Here is a 17,635-nt window from a genome sequence, read left to right on the forward strand (position 1 = left end):
TGAGGATTGAAACAGAAACTGTAGTGGAAGTGGGGACAGCAGCCTTTGTCCTCCCTGTCACTAACTCAAGAAAATTTCTGCTCTTACAAGACTGAATCTTGGACAATTGGACTAACAATAGAATCAGTGGAGGGACCTAAAGGCATGGGGAAGTGGAATTGGACATCATTAGGGAACGTGTTGAGTTTAGGAATAATAACCCCTACCATATACCGTGAGTGCGCATTTCTCAATAGAAATATATCTCCGATTAGGAAGTACCTTTCACAGGACTACAGAACAATGCTGTTATCAGGTTTCACTCAACTTATGCACTGGTATTACACCCGCTCGACATGTGGAACGTACACTTGAGTCTGTTACATGTCATTACACCTTGTTTCATTGATATCAACAGGACACCAGTGAGTTCAATGTTATGTTTTATTAGATATCTGTCAATTAATAAGGTGCTCAAAATTCTGCACAGACCAACTGCAGACAGGTTTGCATGCTCAACTCAGCGGGACATTGACCATTTCGCATTTGAGCAGAGAGTTCCCTCTCGATACCACTTTCTGTTCCTCTTAAATCAACTTTAATTGTTCTTTTGAAAGCTGTACAGTTACTTTAACCAGATCCACTTATCCCCAACGTCAGCATTGAAACCTTTTTCATACATTCGACCCGGGAGCTGAAACAAAAAACAAAAAGATGCCAAGGTGAGAATGTCTTGTACAGACTGCGGGAAATCCTGTCAGAAATACCTTTACAGTAAAATTCCTGTTAAAAAGAACACAGATAATTGATATTCATTAACCTCTGCACATATCATGCTGTTACAGTTTCAACAGCTTTAAAAAAAATTAAATGAGCTGTGATTTATTCACAATAGATTAAATTATAATCTTGGAAGCCAATTCCCTATTTGACATGCTTGAACCATGGAAACAGAGTAGGAACTAGGGAACAATGATCATGGAGACTTTGCAAGGCAAGAAGAGGAAATTAAATTAAGAAGCTTAATGGGAGTGGAGCAGGATGCTGAAAAGAGCTGTTGAGCTAGCAATTTACCTATGCCTCTTCCAATTTAGTGTTCTGCATGCAACCTTCAGTATGTGGTTTCCTCTAGATTGAAGAAACCAAATGCCGATTGTGTGATCATTTTGACAATCATCCATGCGCATCCGCAAACGTCTATTTTCCAATCACTTTAATTCTCTCTCTTGCCCCTGCCTGCCTTTGGCCTCCTGCACTGGTAGAACAAAATGGTTAACTGATTTTTTTCCAAAGAGGTCACATGCACCTCTGAAATATGTTCCAACATTATTTAATGCTTCACTTGAGGGGACAGGAATTTGCAAACATGCATTAATCCTCTCTGCCCCTTTCTTTTACAACCTTCCATTCATTTCCCAAAGCAAAGACCTCAGCCAAATCGCCTTAAGAGCTGGGCAAAGCAAATACATTTGAGACACTCCAGTCCCAAAAAACAACCATGGCTGAACTTGAAATAGAATTGAATCGGAGTCATCACTTGTCCTTTATAAATCCTCTCTCATCTCCCATGACCCAAAACATCTCACAGCTTTATTAAAAGCAGTTGAGATAAATTCGGTCCCAAAGGAAACAAAACTTCACTTCAAAATGCAAGTAAAAGCAAGGCTTCCGGTGAACAATATTCTGTGGGTTTATTTTTTGCTTCATCTTTATGTTTAATGTCAGTTCTGCATTGCTTTCCACAGACTCATTAACCCTGACACATCCCCTGAGATCACATTTCCTCTTTCCTCTACTGCAACAACTCAGCTTGTGGCAGGACTAAAAATAGCCAGCTTTGAACTGTGCTGCCAAAATGCCTTGAACATGAGAGCTGCGTGGAAGCATTGTGGTTTGCGGCTAGAACAAAAATTGCGCAGTCTCGGTGCTGGACACGGAGACTGGCTCAACTCATTCTTTTTCTTTCCCATGGAAGATTCTTCATTTCATCCATCATGCAATCTGAAGTTTTGACAAAATCTAAAATACACAAAATACTGAAAAGGAAGAAAGATTCTAAGGGGAGTAGGAGGCAACCGTGGCTGACAAGAGAAGTTAGGGATAGAAGAAAACTAAAAGAAAAGATGTATAACACAGCAAAGAGTAGCTGGAAGCCAGAGGATTGGGAAACTTTCATAGGACAACAGAAGGAAACAAAACGGGCATTACGGGCTGAAAAGATGAAGTACGAGGGGAAGCTGGCCAGGAATATAAAGAAGGACAGTAAAAGCTTCTTTAGATATGTTAAGGGAAAAAGAGTACCAAAGTCAAATGTGGGTCCCTTGAAGGCAGACACGGGTGAAATTATTATGGGCAACAAGGAAATGGCAGAAGAGTTGAATAGGTACTTCGGATCTGTCTTCACTAAGGAAGACACAAACAATCTTCCAGATGTACTGGAGAACAGAGGATCTGAGGGGGTAGAGGAACTGAAAGAAATGTTCATTAGGCAAGAAATAGTATTGGGTAGGCTAATGGGACTGAAGGATGATAAATCCCCTGGGCCTGATGGTCTGCATCCCAGGGTCCACAGGGAGGTGGCTCTAGAAATAGTGGACGCATTGGTGATCATTTTCCAATGTTCAATAGATTCAGGATCAGTTCCCGTGGATTGGAGGATATTTAATGTTATCCCACTTTTCAAGAAAGGAGCGAGGGAAAACTGGGAATTACAGACCAGTTAGCCTGACTTCAGTGGTGGGAAAGATGCTGGAGTCAATTATTAAAGAGGTAATAATGGGGCATTTGGATAGCAGTAAAAGGATTAGTCCAAGTCAACATGGATTTATGAAAGGGAAATCATGCTTGACTAATCTTCTGGAATTTTTTGAGAATGTGACAAGTAAAATGGATGAAGGGGTGCCAGTGGATGCAGTGTATCTAGACTTTCAGAAAGCCTTTGATAAGGTCCCGCACGGGAGACTGGTGAGTAAATGTAGAGCACATGGTATTGGGGGTAGGGTGTTAACATGGATAGAAAATTGGTTGGCAGACCGGAAGCAAAGAGCAGGAGTGAATGGGTCCTTTTCAGAATGGCAGGCAGTGGCGAGTGGAGTGCCGCAAGGCTCGGTGTTGGGGCCGCAACTGTTTACCATATATTAATGATTTGGAAGAGGGAATTAGGAGCAACACCAGCAAGTTTGCGGATGACACAAAGCTGGGTGGCAGTGTGAACTGTGAAGAGGATGTTAGGAGGTTGCAGGGTGACCTGGACAGGTTGAGTGAGTGGGCAGATGCGTGGCAGATGCAGTATAATATAGATAAATGTGAGGTTATCCATTTTGGCGGCAAAAACAAGGGGGCAGATTATTATCTCAATGGGGTTAGGTTAGGTAAGGGGGAGGTGCAGCGAGACCTGGGCGTCCTTGTATACCGGTCACTGAAAGTTGGCTTACAGGTACAGCAGGCAGTGAAGAAAGCTAATGGAATGTTGGCCTTCATAACAAGAGGATTTCAGTATAGGAGTAAAGAGGTTCTTCTGCAGTTGTATAGGGCTCTGGTGAGACCACATCTGGAGTATTGTGTACAGTTTTGGTCTCCTAATTTGAGGAAGGACATCCTTGTGATTGAGGCACGCGATTGATCCCTGGGATGGCAGGACTGTCAGATGAGGAAAGATTGAAAAGACTAGGCCTGTATTCACTGAAGTCTAGAAGGATTAGGGGGGATATTATAGAAACATATAAAATTATAAAAGGACTGGACAAGCTTGATGCAGGAAAAATGTTCCCAATGTTGGGCGAGTCCAGAACCAGGGGCCACAGTCTTAGAATAAAGGGGAGGTCATTTAAGACTGAGGTGAGAAAAAAATGTTTTCACCCAGAGAGTTGTGAATTTATGGAATTCCCTGCCACAGAGGGCAGTGGAGGCCAAGTCACTGGTTGGATTTAAGAGATAGTTAGATAGAGCTCTAGGGGCTAGTGGAGTCAAGGGATATGGGGAGAAGGCAGGCACGGGTTATTGATAGGGGCCGATCAGCCATGATCACAATGAATGGCGGTGCTGGCTCGAAGGGCCGAATGGCCGTCCTCCTGCACCTATTTTCTATGTTTCTATGTTACTGAAGTAACTCAGCAGGTCAGGCAGCATCAGGTCGAGACCCTTCTTCAAACTGAGAGTCAGGGGAGAGGGAAACTAGAGGTATGAAAAGGTTCAAAATAAGCCGGCATCGATTATTCCAACATTTTGTGTGTATCTTCAGTGTAAATCAGCATCTGCAGTTCCTTCCTGCATATTTTGACAAAATCTGTTGGGTCACCACTTATAATACTGACCCAATGTATTTATGGCAGTGGAGATTTTTAAATTAATTTTAAATCTGTAATATCCCATTTTTTGGTTTGATAGTTCTATGTGAGGTGCAAGGAACAGGGATCTGGGGTTACATTTTCTGCCTCCAAATACAACTAAGATAGAGAAGAGTCCTTCCACTATCGTTTGGGTGAAAGTCACAGGCTTCTTATCTCCTTAGGGTGGCGGTCTCAGTTTAGTTTGTCAGCAGTCACTGCTTTAAAAGATCACAACTTACTAATAAATAGGCAAACGATCAAAGCGAACTGGGTTGGGAAATGGGACTCACAATAACTGATGTGGTCTGGCTTGAAACTTATTATTTCCAGTAACTAATAATACTTGTACTCTCTTCTGAGAATGGGGACTGCAATTTGAAGAAACAAATAACCTTTCTAAGGCATAGAATTGTCCCTCGGGAGTCTTTAATGTATTCTAAAACTTTGAATTAGATTAGTTTATTAGATTAGAGATACAGTGCAGAAACAGGCCTTCGGCCCCACCAGGTCCGTGCCGACCAGTGATCCCGCATACCTACACACACTAGGGACAACTTTTACATTCACCAAGCCAATTAACCTACAAACCTGTACCTCTTTAATTCTCTGCCATTAAAATCTGCATCAAGCCACAGAGTATGAACCAGACTGCACTCTACTTTCCCAACCTCCCAGAGTTAGCGTTGGTTCATGGCCACTTCTCAGCTGAGAATAATGAAGCAGATACCTTGCACATTCCTGCCACTGTAAATTGTCCCTTATGCCTGGGTGCGTGGTGGTCAGATGGAAAATCAACGGGAATATGGGGAGAATTAGATAGGGTTGGTGCGAATGTGTGCTTGACATTGGTATGGATTCAGTGGGCCGAAGGCTCTGTTTCTGTGCTGAATGTCTATGTCTTGAAGGGTATTAATGAATAGGCTCTCAAACGAGATTATAATTATGAAACCTAAAAATAATGTTCCTAAAAATAATCCAAGTTATGTAATTGAAAAAATAATTAGTGTGGATGAAATTAGGAAAGAAAATCTGACAGAAATATAGAACTTGCACTGCTTTCCCTGGCCCCGTGCCTTTATCTGCAGGATTGACTCTTATTGCAAACAAGGAGAGGATCCTGCAGAAGGAGAATGAGCTCCACCGAGATCCAGTGAACGGATCAAGGGCCATTATGGGTAGAATCTCCATAACAGAAACATTATTAGTGTATAATGATATTCTCTCATTTGCTGAGCTTTATGTACTAGTGGAGATCCTAAATTGCTGACATCTGATGGGCTTCCTGAGTCTTACTATGAAGCCTTTCATCTCCTTAGGGGAATAATTTGGCACCGGTAATCAATTCCAAAAGGAAGGCGTGGAATGACTGAGACAAACATCAGAAAAGTTTGTTTATTTCCACAGTGAGGAAAATACAAAAGTGACACTTAATTGAATGCTTACAAGTTTCATTTACTTACTTCTGGGAAATGTCTAGCGTGGCCTCCGAACTAACAACAGTATTACTGATATGGCATTTATGATAGATGGTGGATTGATAAATGCATTATGCAGTCCTTGTTCATTAAAGCAATGGGCTTGATACAGCCAATGGGAACTGTGAAAAATGCAATTCATGGCACAGAGTTCAGATATCTATCTGATGTTACCTCAATTCCATAATAGATATAGACTCATTATGTGAGAATTGTCGAACAAGTCAAAGGCAGTTTTAATCATGAACAGAGTGAAAATTGGGCGTGTCAGCAACATTAAAGCCCAGACAACGCTCGGACATGGCTGATGCACTGTAGCCTCTGTATTTCTGTTCATGATGTTTTCTGCCGACAGTGGTCATTGACTCCTGAAGAGTGTTTCTGATCTGTGGGACAGGTGTTTGGGGGGGGGGGTCTTTATTATAGAGAGAATTCTGTAATCAGCTGTGGAGTTCTTCCTTGGCCAGCCTGTCCCTTTGTGATTAGTAAGCTCACAGGTGCTCTCTTTATATAACCATATAACAATTACAGCACGGAAACAGGCCATCTCGGCCCTTCTAGTCCGTGCCGAACACGTATTCTCCCCTAGTCCCATCTACCTGCACTCAGACCATTACCCTCCATTCCTTTCCCGTCCATATAACTATCCAACTTATTTTTAAATGATAAAATCGAACCTGCCTCCACCACCTTCACTGGAAGCTCATTCCACACAGCTACCACTCTCTGAGTAAAGAAGTTCCCCCTCATGTTACCCCTAAACTTCTGTCCCTTAATTCTCAAGTCATGTCCTCTTGTTTGAATCTTCCCTACTCTCAGTGGGAAAAGCTTATCCACGTCAACTCTGTCTATCCCTCTCATCATTTTAAAGACCTCTATCAAGTCCCCCCCTTAACCTTCTGCACTCCAAAGAATAAAGACCTAACTTGTTCAACCTTTCTCTGTAACTTAGTTGCTGAAACCCAGGCAACATTCTAGTAAATCTCCTCTGTACTCTCTCTATTTTGTTGACATCCTTCCCATAATTAGGCGACCAAAATTGTACACCATACTCCAGAATTGGCCTCACCAATGCCTTGTACAATTTTAACATTACATCCCAACTTCTATACTCAATGCTCTGATTTATAAAGGCAAGCACACCAAAAGCTTTCTTTACCACCCTATCTACATGAGATTCCACCTTCAGGAAACTGTGCAGTTATTCCTAGATCCCTCTGTTCAACTGCATTCCTCAATTCCCTACCATTTACCATGTAGCATCTCACACTTATCAGCATTAAACTCCATCTGCCATCTTTCAGCCCACTCTTCCAACTGGCATAAATCTCTCTGTAGACTTTGAAAATCTACTTCATTATCCACAACACCACCTATTTGGTAGTATCATCTGCATACTTACTAATCCAATTTACCACACCATCATCCAGATCATTGATGTACATGACAAACAACAGTGGACCCAACACAGATCCCTGTGGCACCCCACTAGTCACTGGCCTCCAACCTGACAAACAGCCATCCACCATTACTCTCTGGCATCTCCCATTCAGCCATTGTTGAATCCATCTTGCTACTCCACCATTAATACCCAACCATTGAACCTTCTTAACCAACCTTCCATGAGGAACCTTGTCAAAGGCCTTACTGAAGTCCATATATACAACATCCACTGCTTTACCCTCATCAATTTCCCGAGTAACCTCTTCATAAAATTCAAGAAGATTAGTCAAACATGACCTTCCAGGCACAAATCCATGTTGACTGTTCCTAATCAGACCCTGTTTATCCAGATGCTTATATATATTATCTCTAAGTATCCTTTCCATTAATTTGCCCACCACTGACGTCAAACTAACAGGTCTATAATTGCTAGGTTTACTCTTAGAACCCTTTTTAAATAATGGAACAACATGCGCAGTACGCCAATCCTCCGGCACTATTCCCGTTTCTAATGACATTTGAAATATTTCTGTCATAGCCCCTGCTATTTCTACACTAACTTCCCTCAATGTCCGAGGGAATATCCTGTCCGGACCTGGAGACTTATCCACTTTTATATTTCTCAAAAGTGTCAGTACTTCCTCTTCTTTGAATCTCATAGTTTCCATAGCTACTCTACTTGTTTCCCCTATCTCACATAATTCAATATCCTTCTCCTTGGTGAATACCGAAGAAAATAAATTGTTCAATATCTCCCCCATCTCTTTTGGCTCTGCAGATAGCTGTCCACTCTGACTCTCTAATGGACCAATTTTATCCCTCGTTATCCTTTTGCAATTAATATAGCTGTAGAAACCCTTTGGATTTACTTTCACCTTACTTGCCAAAGCAACCTCATATCTTCTTTTAGCTTTTCTAATTTCTTTCTTAAGATTCTTTTTACATTCTTTATACTCCCCAAACACCTCATTTACTCCATGCTGCCTATAATTATTGTAGATCTCTCTCTTTTTCCGAACCAAGTGTCCAATTTCCCTTGAAAACCATGGCTCTTTCCAATTTTTACTATTTCCTTTCAACCGAACAGGGACATAAAGATTCTGTACTCTTAAAATTTCACCTTTAAATGTCCTCAATTTATCTTCCACATCTTTCCCATAAAACAAAATGTCCCAATTCACTCCTTTTAAATCCTTTCGCATCTCCTCAAAGTTAGCCTTTCTCCAATCAAAAATCTCAACCCTCAGTCCAGTTCTGACCCTCTCCATAATTATATTGAAATTAATGGTATTGTGATCACTGGACCCGAACTTTCCCAAAGCATACCTCTGCCACCTGACCTGTCTCATTTCCTAACAGGAGGTCCAGCACCGCCCCTTCTCTAGTAGGTACCTCGATGTATTGCTGCAAAAAACTATCCTGCATACATTTTACAAACTCCAAACCATCCAGCCCATTTACAGATTGTGTTTCCCAGTCTATGTGTGGAAAATTGAAATCTCCCACAATCACTACCTCGTGCTTACTACTAATATCTGCGATCTCCTTACATATTTGCTCTTCCAATTCTCGCTCCCCATTTGACGGTCTATAATACACCCCTATAAGTGTTGCTACCCCTTTCCCATTTCTCAGTTCCACCCAAATAGCCTCCCTAGACGAGCCCTCTAATCTATCCTGCCAAAGCACTGCTGTAATATCTTCCCTGACAAGCAATGCAACACCTCCACCTCTTGCCCCTCCAATTCTATCACACCTGAAGCAACGAAATCCTGGAATATTTAGTTTCCAATCACAGCCCTCTTGCAACCATGTTTCACTGATCGCCACAACATCATACTTCCAGGTGTCAATCCAGGCTCTAAGTTCATCCACCTTTCTTACAATGCTCCTAGCATTAAAATATACACATTTAAGAAACCCACCCTCTCTTATTCTGTTTATTGTCTTTTTCTTCTTTCTCCCCTACATTTTGGGTCAGAGTGCTACCCTTCTCTGCCTCCTGCCTCACACACTGACTGCTAGCTTTCCCTATTTTAGTCCCTCCCCCCAACCGTTCTAGTTTAAAGTCTCCCCAGTAGCCTTTGCTCTTTCTTCTTAATGATGTATCAAACAGTTGATTTTGGTAAGTCTAATGTTTGGCTAATGTCTCTAACAGTTTTATTCGTGTTTCTCAGCCTCATAATGGCTTCTTTGACTTTCATTGGCACAACATTGGTCCTCATGTTGATAAACAGCAATAAAAGTTTCCAAAGGTGATGGAAAGACTGGACGAAAGACTAGGTGCTGAGAGCTCTCTTATATCTGCATTAAGAAGGCAATTAAACACACCCAAGCAATTACAAATGCCTGTGAAGCCAGGTGTCCCAAACATTATGGTGCCCTGAAATGGGGGGACTATGTGTGAATACAGCTGTAATTTCTCCATGGTGAACCCAAAATGTATAAAAATGCCCTTTTATAAAATCTGACAATGTGCACTTTAACCACATGTGATTTTTTTCTATTACGAATCTCAAATTGTGGAGTACAGAGGCAAATAAATAAACGATGGGTCTTTGTCCCAAACATTATGGAGGGCACTATACATTGACTGTTAACTTGTCCTCATTCGGTTATTCCATGATTGTGTTTTACTATTTATTTGCACTACTTTGGGTTGCACAACAATCTGGCACCATATAATTAATGTATGTGTACAGAACGTGTTTCATAGGAACACGTAATTTCATTGCACCCTGGTGTTTCTGACAAATCTGAATCACAGACAGCAAAGTTGGAGTTTTTCCATTGACCTTTGCATGTGTGTGGCCCAGAAATGACCAGCAGATTCATGCTTGTTACTGCCAATAAACACCAACTGTTTCATCATTATTACAACCACAGAACTCAGGCCCAACACATGCTGGAGTACAGTGAAAACTGTACAATATCAATGTCAAGAAACTCTGGCAATGAATTCTGTGAACAGATGAACAACTTGTACGAGTAATCTCTCAAATATTGCGAATGGGACCAGCAGCAGTGCTAGTGCTAATAGGAAGCCCAACAACCCCAAACGAACAGGTCCTGTGTCTAGATAGGGGACATGCCCTCCATATACATTTTATAACAGACTTTTTAATAACACAGCTGGTAGAACTGCTGCCTCACACGTCCTAACTATGTGTGGGTTTGTCAGTTAATTGGCCTCTGCAAATTGTCCCTCGTGTGTAGGGAGTTTTTTTGCAAAAGTGGTATAACAGAGAACTAGCATAAAGTGATTGCTGGTCAGCATGGAGCAGGTGTGCCGAAGGGCCTGTTTCCATGCTGTTCCTTTCAATCAATCAACACCATCAACTTGACAGTTAGGATGGAAGAACTTGACACATAGTGCAGCTGTTTGACTGAAAGAGACAATTATGCACTCTCTCTCTCTCTCTCTCTCTCTCTTGATGTTCAAACTTAGACTTAGATTAGACTTAGAACCTTTATTTGTCATTCAGACCTTTTGGTCTGAACGAAATGCCGTTGCCTGCAGCCATACATGTAATAATAAACAACAAAACACACAATAAACACAAATTAACATCCACCACAATGAGTTCACCAGGCACCTCCTCACTGTGATGGAGGTAAAAATCTTAGGGTTACTGTCTCTTCCCTCCTCTTCTCCCTCTGCGCTGAGGCGATACCCCACCGAGCGATGGTAATCAGTCCCGCGGCTCACCGAGCTCCGCGAACGGGCCGGTTCAAGCTCTGCGGCCCGGGGTGGTCGAAGCTTCCACCCGCCAGTCCAGCGGACGCAGCTGTTGCCGCGGGAGCTCCGGAAAACAGGCACCAGCCTGTGACCTGCGAGCTCCCGACGATGTCGTCCACTGGCCCGTGGCCGAGCCCCGGATTCAGGTCGCCGCCGCCAGAACGTCGCCTCAGCCACAAACAGATGGAGCAGCAAGTGGACCTCATGTTAGAGGGGAACAAGTGATTCTGCGGTCACACGTGGCAACCCAGAGTGCGGGGAAGATGTCCCTCTACATTTTTCTTATTTGTCATTGGTCTTGAGAGAGATCTGCATCCTACCCCCGCTGACATCTGATTCAGCAGCGTATTCCGCAGCAACCCAAAAGGTGTCAGATGCAGGGGACATGACATAGCCTGCAGGAGCAACGTCAGCCATGCCCACATTAAACAGTACATCCAGACGTATAAAAGCAGGAATGAAGAACATGGGTTTGTGCCTTGTTTCTTACCTGTTTGTAGGCATGATACAGTTCATCAAACTCATGGGCGCCCACTGTGATCTCTGGAAGGAACCTGGGGATGGCGGTCAGGTCAGCGATTCTCATTTTGTCCTGAACCCTAGTTAAGGAGAAAGACCATTGTTAATCAAGCTTTGTTATTGCTTGGGGCTTAATGGCAGTTGACATAGATGGCAAGGAGGAATCGGTGGGTCAGAAAACATCACAGGAGTTTTGCCAAGATGTCCACTAATTGCCACAACAGCACCTCTGTACAACAGTGGTCTCAGCCCAACGGTGCACGAGTGGAGATTAAGAGTTTGCACACCAGAACCTAAACAGTGCAGCAACAGCATCCCCAAGTGGTTTTCTATGGAGTAGCCAAGAACTCAACATCTTGCAACAGCAGATACCGAGCTATTAGACTTTGTCAATACATTACTTTCATGGGTGGAATCTACTCAATCAAAACCTTTGGCTGAAAACTTCCCTTTCCTCATATTTTGTTGCCAACCTATTTCATCTGTACGTATTTCAGATGAAGCTGTTCCATTGAACCCTGGCCTGAAATAAAAAGAACAATTCACCACCCAAAGGGCTCTTCTCAGCAGAGATCAAGGAAAATGGGCCTGAGCTGGATAAACAATTGTATCTTTCCTGAAATCCAAACACAGTGCAAAACATCAGGCTGTGCTTGGCATCCCCCAATTCCAGTAATTCTGTAATGGACAAGAAAACTAAAAGGGCTTGATAAGTTTTAAGTACATCCCAGATATTATGATCACAATTTTTAAGGGACAATATACTGAACCCAAATTTCTCTCAACTTTTTTAACCTCTGCATTATTTTATTTGTAAGATGATAAAACAAATATACACTCATTTATGTATTTGTAATAGGGTATTTTTTACGTGGAGATTGCTCCAGAAAAACAGTGCGTAATTCAAAAATGCATGAATTAAATATATAAATTGTAAAATTTAAACCGGCATAAATCGGAGAGCATTATTTCAAAACACTATACGGAAATTAGGTTTTGGCACTTTAATTTTGTCATTTAAGAAGCATGTGTGTCAAAAATGCATAAATGAAACATGCGTAAAATGCGAGGTGCATGTACTAGCAACACCTATTGGTAACCTTTATGCAGACTAATAATCCATCATTCACTTTTAGGTTTATTACTATTAACACATGGTGTTAGATTTATTACATTTATTTTTTTCTCCATAACCATTAAGCCAGCTGCATTGCTTTAGTTCAATTTTCGCTGGACACGGTTGGACAAATTAGCTAAACTGCTTCAGTCCTGGATTAGGACTACCAACTGTCAATTGTGACGTCTAACAGAACATGGTTAAAGATATTTATTTTGAAGTTAGTAAAAGCAGCAACTGATGGAGAAAATTACAGTATACCCTCATTATAGCTGACTTGGGAGGAGGCAATGATGTCCGTTATTGCCGATTGTCCAGTGTAACCGAGTCAGGTTTTATCATTGTATGTAGTTGAAACAAAGAACTGCGGATGATGGTTGATACACAAAAGGACAAAAACTGCTGGAGTAACTCAGCGAGTCAGGTAGCATCGCTGGAGAACAAAGGTAGGTGACGTCGGATCCATTCTTCAGACGGATTCAGTCTGCTGAGTTACTCCAGCACTTTGTGGTACTTACTTACTTACTGCCTATTATGCCTCCTGGCATGTAGGGCAGCAACGAAGGTCCTCCACTCAGTAGTGTTGATTCCTTCAGTTGCTTTTTCCATAACATATTTGTTTTACGAGACAGGATTGTTCGCCCCGTGTTCAACCTCCAACCTGGAGGACCAGCGGATCGCTCTTCGTCTCGCCTCTACCCTTCGACCTGTCCAGCATGGGAGACCCTAACAAAGACAAATCTCCCACTGGCATAGCTCCAGAGGTCACTGAGACACACAAGCTCCCCGACCACGACAAGGTTGCAATCCAACGGGGAGGCACTTTGTGGTGTTTCACCTTAAAACTCGGGACCGATGCCGCTAGCCTACACTAGCGAGTTCTTCTCGCCCACCACACGGTCCGCTGGCGTGGCTGTTGGTGCAGCTCACGTTGCAGCCTCTGGCTGGGGGCGTTTTCTTCAGACTGCTGCCAACAACAAGCCGCGCTCGGTCACCGTGGGGCTCCCTCCCCTCTCAGCTGTTGCCGCATCCAAGGTGTAATATGCCGGTGACTCCGGGAAGAAGGCCTAGTTGACAGAGCCACATGAGGAGGAGGAGGAGGCAGCAGTGGTCGAGTGGGGAGCGGACAAAGCGACGGGCCAACAGGACGAAGCAGCGGCAGGTAGTAGGGGGAGTGAGCACCTCGGTGACCTCGTGCGTTCTGTCGGTGTCCTGAAGAAAAAGCTGTCCCCAGGGGCTACACCCCGAGCTGCAACAACAGCCACTTCAACCGGACCTTGCTGTGGGTGAAGAAGGACTCGCTGGTGCACCTTGTGAGTCAGAGGTGGGATTGGAATCCAGGCCGGTAAACTATGATAATTTTGTATTTTAATACAAATGTTCCATTGCATTTCAGGGTGCAAAGTCCTTCGGACTTTTGAGTATTATAACTACATCCAGGCATTACATTCAGGAAAACCCAAACATTTAGCACAGAAAAGAGCATGCCCCAAGTCATGGAATATTGATGTCAATTAGATTGAGCTCACATGACTTTGTGAGGCCAGGTAATTTCAGTATAAGGAAACTATTTCAAATGAACCCCATCAGAGTTATTCTTTCATAATCTAATCGAATAGGTTAGGATTATAACGCATTCTATTACTGTTCTTAATGGAAAAAAAATGCAAGACCATGCAAATATGATCTTGACATTTATTTCATTGTTTCTGCCCCATTAATGCAATTTAGCTAGCTGTAGCTCTCTCATAATTAAATCTATTTCACTACCTTTATTCTTGCTAGCCCTTCTGAGCCTATTTTCTTCCTCCTAATTTGCAACTTCTTTCTCCACCCTTACATCTCATTAAGATGGCCAGGCTGGTCACTCAGTGAGGTCCAAGATCTTCATTACCCTTGTTTCATCAGTTCCACTTCACCATTCCAGTTACCCAAACCTCTCAAAATTTAGAGCTCATTGATTCAGAAAATAAACCAGCTGCTGGGTCTTACGAAACAGCAATCGTCTTCTGAATATGGAGTGCTGTGGTCACCATTTCACAAACGTTCAATGCACCATTTATCTGACCGTTCACCTGCAATTAACAAGCCTTCACTGCCCTCCCTCAGCCAGTGTCATTCAATTTCTCTTGGTCATCACCCTGTTTTTTTCCTCTGTTCCTTCATAGAAACATAGAAAATAGGTGCAGGAGTAGACCATTCAACCCTTCGAGCCTGCACCACCATTCAATATGATCATGGCTGATCATCCAACTCAGTATCCTGTACCTGCCTTCTCTCCATACCCCCTGATCCCTTTAGCCACAAGGGCCACATCTAACTCCCTCTTAAATATAGCCAATGAACTGGCCTCAACTACCTTCTGTGGCAGAGAATTCCACAGATTCACCACTCTCTGTGTGAAAAATGTTCTTCTCATCTCGGTCCTAAAAGATTTCCCCTTTATCCTTAAACTGTGACCCCTTGTTCTGGACTTCCCCAACATCGGGAACAATCTTCCTGCATCTAGCCTGTCCAACCCCTTAAGAATTTTGTACGTTTCTATAAGATCCCCCCTCAATCTTCTAAATTCTAGCGAGTACAAGCCAAGTTCACCTCAATTGCAATTTAAAACACGATTTTTAAATTTCTTAGTTCAGATGAAAGGATATCAACCTGAAAAGGCAATTAGTTTTTTCACCACAGATGCTGCTTTGGAGTAATTCCAGCATTTTCTGAATTTATTTCAGAAACCCAGTATCTTCAAAATCTGTGTAATCTGGTCTCATTATTTGGGTGCAAGTGTTCTCCTGCTCACCTGCCAGAGACAGTATATGGTGTGGAGCCTAAAACAGTTCGCAGTACACCATGTGTGGTCTATCCAGAGCTTTGTCTAAATCGCTAAAACAAACTCTGAATCCTATTGGTTTCTACCCCATCCAAGTTATCTTGGAAATATTAGAAACAGTGCAGGCATTTCTATGGAGTGCAGCTTTGAAACAAAGGAGAATTTAGCACACACTGTTGTTATCCTCCTTAGGTAAAGAGTATATTACATACAGACTGTGGCAGGTACCGTTCAAATGCTGATTTAGTTTATTCGTAGATTTTGGAACATCTCCTGGATCAGTGCCAAATTGTGAATCAATCTAACATAGACCAGCTGGGATGTAACAACCAGCATCAAGCATAACATTCATAAATCGTTTTAAGTCTAACAAGCCTTTGCCTGCCTCTTGGTTTCTGCAGATTCAGCAGAACACAGGATTGGTCATTGGTGTTATTTTAAAACACAATGCATTTTCTTTCATCTTTTGAACCGTTGTTCTGAAAAGAATGAGCAGATATCACAATGTTCAGAAAGTCTGTCTCCCAGTGTTGGTACCTTAACCTAAAACATGAGAAAGAACCAGCCTGAGCAGGACAATCTGCAAGATGTCCCGTTTCACCCACTGGTGCACAAAGGTGATGCTTAATGGCAAGAGTCCAATGCAAGCAGCATTAACCTAGGTAGTCAATGGGAAAGAAATGAGAAGCTTGAAAATTGCAGACGTTTCCAGAACAAGTGACCAGATAGCCCATTGTGTGCACTCCAGACCAATTAAAACCTGTGGAACCAATTTCACCACACAGCTCTGTAGGCTACAACACTTCTGAGCCTTCATTCAGGGAATTCCCAAATTTCTTAAAAGCTTCTGGTTTTGCCAATCCTTCAGGCAATGAGTTCCAAAAGCCTACAAACTATGGGTGAAAATGTTTTCTACTCCAGTCTCGTCTTCCTGAACAGTTTTGTTTATTGTCAGTTTATTGTCATCCAGTCACCAGAAAGACAATATATGATTACAATCGAGCCATTTACAGTGTATCGATATATGATAAGGGAATAACGTTTAGTGCAAGAGAAAGCCAGCAAAGTCCAATCAAGGCTAGTCCGAGAGTCATCAAAGAGGTAGATAGTAGTTCAGCGCTATTCTCTGGTTGTGGTAGGATGATTCATTTGCTTGATAACAGCTGGGAAGAAACTGTCCCTGAATATATAGGTGTGCGTTTTCATACTTCTATACCTTTGCCTGATGGGAGAGGGAAGAAGATGGAGTGGCATGGGTGCGATGTCCTTGATTATGCTGCTGGCCTTGCCGAGGCAGCTTGAGGTATAAATGGAGTCAATAGAAGGGAGGTTGGTTTGTGTGATGATCTGGGCTGCATCCACAATTCGCTGCAATTTCTCACGGTCTTGGATGGAGCTGTTCCCAAACCAAGCAGTGATGCACCCTGACAAAATGCTTTCTATGATGCAGCTATAGAAATTGGTGAGAGTTGTAACTGATCCTCACAACTCTACACCTCGATTTACTGCCTGCACCAGAGGGGGAAGGCTTATCGTATTTATCCTTCAGAACCCTCATCGTTTTATGTGTTTCAATTACATCTTCACTTGGCTTGCTTTGTGCCACCTGAGTCTTGTCATTCTAATCCTGTTCACTAAGTTTTTCCAGCCCTGACAAAGTCCTTGATGAACCCCTTTGTTCTCTCCCTAATGCTTTTACATACTTCGTATCAGGGCACAACCTGAACTTTGGACACTGCTCAGCCTTAGTTTAATTTAGTTTAGAGATATAGTGTGGTAACAGGCCCTTCGGCCCATCGTGCTGACCAACAAACACCTGTACACTAGTCCTACCCTACACACTAGCGACAATTTACAGAATCCAATTAAAGTACAAACCTGCATATCTTTGGATGTGGGAGGAAATCAGAGCACATGGAGAAAACCCATGGGGTCACAGGGAGAATGTACAAACTGCGTACAGATAGCACCCATAGTCAGGATTGAGCCCGAGTCCCTGGCATGTATGGTAGCAACTCTACTGCTGCGCCACTGTGCCTCCCTAAAGTTACATACACCCTGGTTACTCAGGGCCGACATTTGCTCCCATAGTCAGCAGGATGCAAACCTGCGCGGGGAAAACTCAGATTTCTAATTCATCGCCTTAACCATTCGGCCATGACTGCTGTCTTGCTCTCACTCACGTTTTATGCAGATCCAATATAACCT

At 42.7% G+C, this 17,635-nt stretch overlaps 1 protein-coding gene across 1 annotated transcript in view; it reads right to left on the bottom strand.

Moving 5' to 3' along the window:
* Positions 1–405: 405 nt before the first annotated feature.
* Positions 406–17,635, bottom strand: part of ndufa10 (NADH:ubiquinone oxidoreductase subunit A10) — an 82,629-nt gene continuing 65,399 nt past the window's right edge. Inside the window, exons 9-10 of the mRNA XM_033024533.1 lie at positions 11,455–11,563; positions 406–673 (exon numbers count right to left, since the gene is read on the bottom strand). Coding sequence (XP_032880424.1) covers positions 605–673; positions 11,455–11,563 — 178 coding nt within the window. The 3' untranslated portion in view covers positions 406–604. The remainder of the gene's footprint in view (positions 674–11,454; positions 11,564–17,635) is intronic.

The sequence above is a fragment of the Amblyraja radiata genome, chromosome 7 (genome assembly GCF_010909765.2).
Source record: "Amblyraja radiata isolate CabotCenter1 chromosome 7, sAmbRad1.1.pri, whole genome shotgun sequence".
In the NCBI taxonomy this organism is placed as follows: domain Eukaryota; kingdom Metazoa; phylum Chordata; class Chondrichthyes; order Rajiformes; family Rajidae; genus Amblyraja; species Amblyraja radiata.